The following is an 8,511-nucleotide window of genomic DNA, read 5'->3' as shown; positions in this document are numbered from 1 at the left end:
ATAAAATAAAAGCCACAGTTCAATTTTGATTTCATGGGGATTTTAAAGTGTTCACATGAAGGATTTTTATTCATGTAACCAATTTAACTGAAGCTGATATCTAGCTGAATATTAGCCCACGAACACTAGTTTGGAGATTCATTGTGCTTCTCAGAATATTAAAGCGACTCTTACAACAAATGAGAGATTCCATGTTTTATTCAAACAAGTGCTTCAGAAATGACAAGACCAAACAAACTCCAGTCCATGACAGATAACTGGTCCAGTGAGAAAGGCAGAGATGGGCAGAGATGGGCAGAGATGGACATGATGGTTTATTCGTAGATCCATGCTTGCGCGCAGCTCTTGTAGGACACCAGCTCCTCCGGCGTGAACCACAGGCTGATCTCTTTATTTGCGCTGTCCACGGAGTCGCTGCCATGGATGATGTTCCTGAAAACACACAATAACTCGTCTCTTATCTTCATAGACGACACTTAAGATTTAACTCCACAGCTGCCACATCGACTCATGAACAGACGCACCTGCCCACTTCGATGCAGAAATCACCCCTGATGGTTCCGGGTTTGGAGTCGGCGGGATTGGTCTCTCCGAGCATCACCCTTCCGGTCTTCACAACATTCAGACCCTCCCATACCTAAGACGACAACATCTCTACGGTTTAACATCAGCCCACATCAGCGTCAAGCGTGAATCAGCAGACGGATCAGAACTCACCATGGCCAGAACCGGCCCGGAGTTCATGTACTTGACGAGTCCGGGGTAGAAGGGCCGGTCCTTCAGGTCGATGTAATGCTGCTTCAGCAGATCCTCAGACGCCTGTGGATCAGAACCATCAGAACCCTGTTAACATCTGCACCAATTCTCCTGAAGAATCCAGATCAACCAACCTGAAGGAACTTCATGGCCACCAGTCTGAAGCCCTTCTGCTCGAAGCGCTTGATGATTTCTCCCATCAGGCCGCGCTGCACGCCGTCGGGTTTGATGGCGATGAAGGTGCGCTCGGTTTTGGCAGCCATGACTCTGAGGAGAGGAACGAGAGAACAGACGCTCATGATATCGATTACACCAGCAGATGAACAGTGGAGAGATGTCTGATGGACAGATTTAGTTTGAAGAAGAAGTGATGGAGAGAAACATGTGATTCATGATAGTCATTTGAATTGTCAAGAGTGATTAATGTCTATTGCATTTAAAGGATGATGTAATCGTTCTACGAGTATTAAATATAATCATGGTGATATTTCGCAGTAGTTCTAGAGTGAGAGCACATTAGTGTCAGAGTGATCAAGTCTAAAGATGCTGTCGTGAGCAGCTCGTCTCACAGGAGGGTCTAGAGTGAAAGCTGTGTAAGATTTAATGTATGTGGTCACGTGTGCTGAGAGAAGAGTTTTCCTGCTGTCAAAGCAAGTCACGTGACACCCGATCTGCACTTCAGACAAACTTGCATAGGGAAAGATGGCGAGCTCCAGATATCGCACATGCGCACAGCAGACGCCACAGAACGGCGGAATGGAAATGTTCTCACCCTCTAATAGGCGAAACTTCGTTTATATTCAGACGTTTCCTTTAAACAGCCGCATGTGGTGAGAATATTCCTGCAGCTGTGACTGAATTCACCTTTATGCGCTGTTTGAATAAAGCTTCACTTCACATTCAACACGAGTTCAAGCGCAGATTGAATCCAGTCAGAAACAATGAGAGTCGCGCGGCCTGCTATATTCACACGCATGCGCACTACCGCTCGTGCGGTGAGCGCTTCAGGCAGTTAAGGCACTTCTTGTTGCGATATTATTCATATAGCGTGTCCATTTCGACAATTAAACATGATTATGTCGCACTGTTATGATCTAGGACTGTGATGTGTGCAGAGAACAGAACCGGAGAATAACGGCAGAATTATAACGACACAAACGAAGGAAATAAATGTTCACTTATTAAAACCAACACATGAAACAGATTTTACACACCTGACGGACGAGAGGAGTCGATATTGTGAAGCGGATCCTGAGGACGGAAGAAGACAGACGCGCGTGTGCGGCTCTTATATAAAGGGTGGGCGTGGGGGCGTGGCTGATGACGAACGCTGAAACATTATATTCATCATATATCACAAAATATTTATATTTTAAAGCGCTTGATGACGTGGCAGCCCAGACATGCAGCCTAAATGACGATAGCGCCTCCGCGTTCCGACATATACCGCTTCAGTTTCTGATCTCATCCACCCCTCTCTCACTTCCTGTCCTCTCTCCAGCTCTACTGAATAAAAGATATAGCCTAAATATATATATATATCGGTGTTAAGGCGCCACTTAAGTGTTTTTCACGTTAAGCGTTTTATAACGTCGCGCTGTTTTTAGAGATTGAAATACTGCAGCAGGTGTTGTATATGGATCACAAGTGAACAAAACTTGCATTTTGTTCACATTTTTTTTCTTCTTTTTGAGATGGAAAGTTGACAGACCTGTGCTGCAGTTTGTGGGTGTTTTGCCCTCAGGTCTCTGCGCCTGAAAACTATGAATTAGCTAACAACAAATAATTCTCGATGGACAAAATCAAGTTTTACTATTTCGCTTGGATATATTTTACCTCACTTTGACTAATGTGACCATATTACTTAAATATCTTAAATATAGAAAAGATGTGTCTTCAAAAGGACGATTACGAGGCCTAAATTAAAAAAAAATGATGTGCATGGATAAAATTTATAATAAATACTGCAATATTCCATTAAAAAAAAGAATTGATTTTGATTTTGATTTCATGGTGCCTTTAACAGACTTCCGTCTTCCTGTCGGCGCTCCACACTCCTGTCCAGGTGGTGGCGCTAATGCAGTCATTCTCCAGCAGCAGAAGTTGAGCGCACATGTTTTCGAGATCAACTCATGCTGAATCTTAGAGCAAAATCTGGTTTGTAGTTCTAATAACTGAAGGACTGGTGATTATTTACGTTTGGTCATAATGGAGTCGTCAGCTGACCCGCCAATGGATCCACAGAAGAAGGAATCGTCAGCGTCTTTCGTTAGAAAACCAAAGAAGGCGAAGAGGCCGATCACGCCAGACAAGAGCAGTAAAGTGAAGGAGAAGCACACGGCGCTGTGCGCGACGCTCGGCGGGGAGGACGCGTCCGTCAGGCTGCTGGAGGAGCTGGTGTTCGGCGCGGAGGAGCAGCTGACCGAGCGACTGACGAAGGTCCACAAACACAAACCATCATTATAGTGAAGCAGTTTGATCTGAAACATTATTATTATGCATGCAGTTTTTATTAGACGCTTGTGCTTTTAAACCACAACATTAAAGAAAAGCTATAATAACACTTAATACGCATGACACCTAAAAATTACATTCAGATACATTTTAAACCAAAATATTACTGTGCATGTGACTCTTCTGGAGCTCAAACAAGGCCATGGGTTCGATTCCCAGTGAATGAACTGATGTTCACCTTTGAATGAAGGCGTCTGTGTGTGTGTGTGTGTGTGTGTGTGTGAACTGACCTTCATGTGTTGTGAATGAACAGGACAGCAGCACTTTACTGGACGATGATGAGGCCTGCGGTGATTCTTCAGAGGACAGCGAGGCGCGTCCGAACCACAGAAGAGCTGCATGGGAGGATGAGGATGATGAGCTGGAGGAAGAGTAAGGCCAGCATATTCATGTTATTTTATAACCCATAACAACTGATGGACAGCATGTACAGTACATGTGCAGAAACAGCTTCAGACGACCTCACAGCCTTCTAGTCATGCTTGCATGTCATTTTCAGGTAAATATCAAATCTTTGTTTTTGTAGGATTGACATGACGCATCGGTTTCGCAGAGACTTTAAAAAGAGTGAAGCGGAAACTAAGATGACGAAACAGAAGCTACAGCAACGCTTAAAAGAGCAGTAAGTTACGGCAAAAAAGGCGATATCTATAAACAACTCTTCTGAACGTGGAAGAAAAATGCGTTTGGTTTGTTTCCCAGGTTTCAGAAAGCCATGGGCGGCACACCCAGCTGGGCAGAAGAGACCGCGACCAAACGGCAGAAGAAAGGTAGTTCCTTACTGAAGTTTAATATTCAATATTTCATGCCATCCATTACTTGTAGATCAGCTGTGAGTGCAGAGGAGAGAAGATCATTTGCAGTCATTTACTGCAGTTATAAACGCTTGACCCTTTTTTCAAAGCAGAAGTTGAGAGTGAAGATGAGGATGAGAGCGAAGAACTGTTGCGAAGGACGGGGAACTTCATCGGCTCGTCTGACAGCCTGCCCAAAGGAACTATTAAGGTAGTGTTTTAATCACGTCTGCTGCATAATATCGCAAAAACATGCTTTCGTTGTTCTAGGTGGATGTGTAAGTTATAGCAACAATTTATAAACATTTGTGGTCAGTTGAAGGTCTCCCAGCGGTTTACTGCGGCTCTGTAAAATAATAATTATCTTTAATACTTGTTATTTTGTTTTAGAGTACAGTGGACTCTCGTTGTACAGGTCACAGGCCAAACCATAATGTGACACTGAAGCGTTCAGTTGTTCTGTAAATCTTTTTCTTTTTCTGTCAGATAAAGAGGTGCTTGAATGCGAACAATGAATGTCCAAGCACAAGTCAGCTGACCACAGTCCAGTTCCATCCGTCGGCTCAGATCGTGATGACCGCCGGTCTGGATCACTCCATATCACTCTTTCAGGTAACCTGTTCAATGAATTGATCATAACTTCTAAACTGCCTGAAGGTTAGAGAATAAGAATGACCTTCACTACATAAAATAACCTTGAAATTGATTCTTCTTAACAGGTTGACGGCAAGAGCAACCCAAAGATCCAGACCATCCATCTAGAGAAATTCCCAGTGAATAAGGCTTCGTTTAGCGCTGATGGGGAACATGTTGTGGTGACTGGATTGAGGAACAAACTCTTCTACATCTATGATATGATGGAAGGCAAAATTATCCCTGTGACTTGCGTCCGAGGTGAGCTTCAAGAGTTGATGTGATGCATTCATGTGTAACTTATTTTTTGTTGAATATATTACGTATTACACTGTATTAACGGAAGCGTGTTTACACTGAGCTCGGAGAGGACTGTAATCTTGTTTTTGCGTTAGGTCTGAATGAGCAGAAGGTCTCAGACTTTCAGGTTTCTCCAGATGGAAAGCATCTGCTTCTCTCTGGTTCCTCAGGGTATCTCCATCTCATGACCACAAAGGTACGGCCACGGCTCACGTTACAGACGTCATTCAGTGACCCACAATCAGACTTTCTAATTAATATATTCACATCTTAGCTGTGTTTATGTTCTGGCCTCAGATCATGAGTGTACAGCGATCTGTGTTTCAGTACTGCTGCTGTTGTGTGAATGACGTGTGTGTGTGTGTGTGTTTCTTCTTCAGACCAGAGAAGTGATTCGCAGCATGAAGATGAACGGGAACGTGTGCGCGGCCGCTTTCACCGCAGACAGCAGCAAGATCTTCTCTAACTCCGGTGAGTTGCAGGAACCCTTTTCTCATGCGGTTTTCATGTCATAAAGAATCGTTCCAAAACTTTCTTATTGATAATATTACTGTAATGTTACCGTGTTACACTGCAAAAAAATGATGTTCTTCCTCAGTATTTCTGTCTTCTTTTCCAGTATCTAAACATTCTTAAATCAAGATACGTTTAGTGGAGAAGCAAAATGACTGAAGATATTAAGTGTGTTTTTCTGAAAAAATAATGATCAAGTTTGTGCTTAAAATAAGAACATATATCTGTCAGTGGAAAACAAATTTAACCAATTTTTAACCAATTCAACCATTTACACAAGATCAACTCTATATTACTTTGAAGAGCAGTAAAAAGCTGTGAACAAACAGCAAGAAGACGCGCTCCGTTCTCCTCAGGTCGCACCGCTGAGGATTTCGGCTTTATTAAATCAAAGACCTCTAATATTCGGACAGAATCTGCGTGCGCTTCATTCGTTATGATGAATATTGATGGCCGTGTTGTCATCGGTGTGTGTTTCAGAGGAAGGCGAGGTGTTTGTCTGGGACGTTCGGAGCAGTAAATGTCTGAAGAGGTTTGAAGACGACGGCTGTGTCAAAGGAACATCACTGGCGCTGTCCAGAGACGACACGTATCTGGCCTGTGGGTGAGTTTCACGAACATCAGTAAAGAACCGCTACTGCCTTCAATAAGTGTTTGTTCCCACTAGAACTGTGGTGCAGATGATTTTATGTCTCAGAAGAGCATCAGAAGTTTGTGAGTCTGAATCCTGTGGTTTGGTTTGTAGCTCTCAGTCCGGAGTGGTGAACATCTACTCACAGAAGGACTGTCTGCTCGAGGTCAAACCCAAACCTCTGAAGGCCGTCATGAACCTGCTGACGGCGGCAACATCTCTGTGCTTCAACAGCACCGCAGAGATCCTGGCCATCGGATCACGAGCGGACAACGAGGCTAACCGACTGGTGCGTATGTGGATTATGATTACAAATCCATGTGCTTATTATGAAATCACAGTAATGTGGTAATAATCTCGTGACTAAATGAGCAATGTAAAATATTCACACTGAGCACTCTATATTTAACACCGTGCTAATATTAGGGCCTTTGTTCGCGGCGCTCGCGACACAGGGTCATGGGTTCGATTCCCAGTGAATGCCTGAACTGATGAAATGTTTCTTCAATGCAACGCAAGTCGCTTTGGATAAAAGCATCTGCCAAACTAAAACATTATTACTTCTGTCATTCCCAAAATGATTCCAGAGCTGTTTTGTTGACTTTTTATTGAATATTCTGAATAATGTTCTTGTCTGCACAATAAAAGTCACTGCGGTCTAAACCAAAACTGAGTCCTATTAAATTTCACAGGCATTTCTCAAAAAGCTCTTCTTTTCCATTGTTTGTATGAGTAAAAGTACATGAAATTGTGACATGAAATCAGGACATGCACATGGTCAGAAACACGCTGTCATTCAAGCGATGGTTGGTTCTAACAGGCCCAAAGTCTGTCAGGAACTTTCCTCACGCCGTTAAACCATCACCGGTCTGCAAATTATGACCAACAAACAAAATCACTGAGATTCTGACAATGGATGAAGATGAACTGAAGCTCCAGACTCACATCTGTATAATCTTATGTGATGTATGATAATCACATGTATATGATTGTGTACAGAGTTCATATATTCATATTTTATCTGTTTATGAGCTGCAAGGATTATATTTCAAACAGTTCTTGCTATAATTTGGGTTTGTTTTTGTTTACATCATAATCAGTAATGCATTGGTGGAGAAGGAGGGGCGATGGTCTTTTTGGGCATTTTTAGTTGAAAATAATTTTGATGTTTTGCTCTTTTAGGTCCACCTTCCAAGTTTCACAGTGTTCTCCAATTTCCCCCAATTCAATAAGAAGGGTATCTTTAAAACCCGGAGTCTGGATTTCTCCCCGAGGAGCGGCTTCTACTCAGTGGCCAATAATGCAGGCCACGCGCTGCTCTTCAGGTCAGTATCAGTAAAACAGCCGTGTGTGTGTGTGTGTGTGTGTGTCAGGACAGCTGTCTCTTGTTTTATATGTGCAGAATTAACTCTCTACTCTCTGGTTCAGTGTTCAGAAGCAATCGTTCCAAATTCTCGATTAAGTTCAGTGTATTTTAAGATGCATTTAGAGATTCTTTAAATGTATGTTGGACAAGGAAAGAAGATAAATTACTTCAGACTTAAAAGGAAACTTATTGTGTACATGAACATACAGGCTTCCTGTGATTTGACAGACTGACGTTTGATCGTGATCAAATGAGGGAAGATTGCTTTAGAAATGTAATGCTGAATCAGTTTCTGTCGGCTTTTGTCAACAATATCAGCCACTATTTAAAAGTCCATTTCAAGTTTGACACATGGACTTCTCTAGGTTTTTAATGAATACATGTAGAGTGAGTGAGTTTTACACTGATGTTTTTGCTGTCCAAATGTTATCCAGATGTTTTGTAAGCATTTGTATTTTCTCTTTTCTCTAGGCTTCTGCATTATAATGACTTCTAAAGATGGACCCCAGAGATCTGAATGCTGTCAGATGATTTTTGCAATTTGTTAAATAAACTTTGAGCATGTGAACATGAGAATTATTATACATCTGTTTCAGTGTCCGTTTGTTTCGTGTCTTACAGTCTGTGTTCAGAAGTGAAGCTGCAGTAAAGCTTTTAAAGTGAACATTCAGTTTTTATTCAGTTCAATTGAATATTTTTCATAATATTCTTCCATAGCAGCTTTATCAAGAACAGTGCTAGGGAAAAATCCAAAGGTCGATGTAGATAACCTCAGGAGGAACCAAGACTCTGTCCTTATAAATTTATAAATTAAATAAATGAGTATATATTTATATAGAGTAACATGAAAGCTTGAACCTAGCAAAATGCTGATTTTTTTTTTATTTTTATTTTTTTATCTTTGCACTAAAGTTTTTCCCATGTTCCAGAATGATTTAAGATCTTGGTAAATCATTACAATGAACACTTGATCATGTGTTCACGACTGACCAGCAGCGCTGCGA

General features: G+C 41.9%; 2 protein-coding genes across 3 annotated transcripts; one reads left to right on the top strand and one right to left on the bottom strand.

Moving 5' to 3' along the window:
- Window positions 1-180: 180 nt before the first annotated feature.
- On the bottom strand, window positions 181-2,225 carry LOC127500484 (nucleoside diphosphate kinase A2). The gene is made up of 5 exons (XM_051871650.1): window positions 1,971-2,225; window positions 891-1,023; window positions 718-819; window positions 525-637; window positions 181-432 (listed from the first exon to the last, which is right to left on the bottom strand). The coding sequence occupies exons 2-5, from the start codon at window positions 1,017-1,019 to the stop codon at window positions 315-317; spliced, it is 462 nt and encodes a 153-aa protein (XP_051727610.1). The 5' UTR covers window positions 1,020-1,023; window positions 1,971-2,225; the 3' UTR covers window positions 181-314.
- Window positions 2,226-2,401: 176 nt separating this feature from the next.
- Window positions 2,402-8,091, top strand: utp18 (UTP18 small subunit processome component). 2 transcript variants are annotated; one of them, XM_051871648.1, is made up of 13 exons: window positions 2,402-3,195; window positions 3,524-3,642; window positions 3,797-3,892; window positions 3,973-4,040; window positions 4,178-4,275; window positions 4,551-4,676; window positions 4,784-4,958; window positions 5,093-5,193; window positions 5,378-5,468; window positions 5,991-6,114; window positions 6,256-6,430; window positions 7,324-7,466; window positions 7,979-8,091. In XM_051871648.1, the coding sequence occupies exons 1-13, from the start codon at window positions 2,965-2,967 to the stop codon at window positions 8,001-8,003; spliced, it is 1,572 nt and encodes a 523-aa protein (XP_051727608.1). In that variant the 5' UTR covers window positions 2,402-2,964; the 3' UTR covers window positions 8,004-8,091. The 2 variants fall into 2 exon arrangements, with proteins under 2 accessions (XP_051727608.1, XP_051727607.1); XM_051871647.1 differs by having other exon boundaries at window positions 4,175-4,275.
- Window positions 8,092-8,511: the final 420 nt, after the last annotated feature.

Source organism: Ctenopharyngodon idella, chromosome 19 (assembly GCF_019924925.1).
Source record: "Ctenopharyngodon idella isolate HZGC_01 chromosome 19, HZGC01, whole genome shotgun sequence".
Lineage (NCBI taxonomy): Eukaryota > Metazoa > Chordata > Actinopteri > Cypriniformes > Xenocyprididae > Ctenopharyngodon > Ctenopharyngodon idella.
Note: the sequence above shows the minus strand (reverse complement) of the source record. Positions and strands in the feature narration are given on the sequence as shown.

Bases quoted from the DNA above. Each gene is read 5' to 3' on its own strand.
- utp18 (XM_051871647.1), top strand. From the start codon at position 2,965: ATGGAGTCGTCAGCTGACCCGCCAATGGATCCACAGAAGAAGGAATCG. The intron at 4,677-4,783 runs GTAACCTGTTCA...TCTTCTTAACAG, and splicing joins ACTCCATATCACTCTTTCAG to GTTGACGGCAAGAGCAACCC. The intron at 6,115-6,255 runs GTGAGTTTCACG...TTTGGTTTGTAG, and splicing joins GACACGTATCTGGCCTGTGG to CTCTCAGTCCGGAGTGGTGA.
- LOC127500484 (XM_051871650.1), bottom strand. From the start codon at position 1,019: ATGGCTGCCAAAACCGAGCGCACCTTCATCGCCATCAAACCCGACGGC. The intron at 820-890 runs GTTGGTTGATCT...TCTGATCCACAG, and splicing joins TGGCCATGAAGTTCCTTCAG to GCGTCTGAGGATCTGCTGAA. The intron at 638-717 runs GTGAGTTCTGAT...TTGTCGTCTTAG, and splicing joins CCGGGCCGGTTCTGGCCATG to GTATGGGAGGGTCTGAATGT.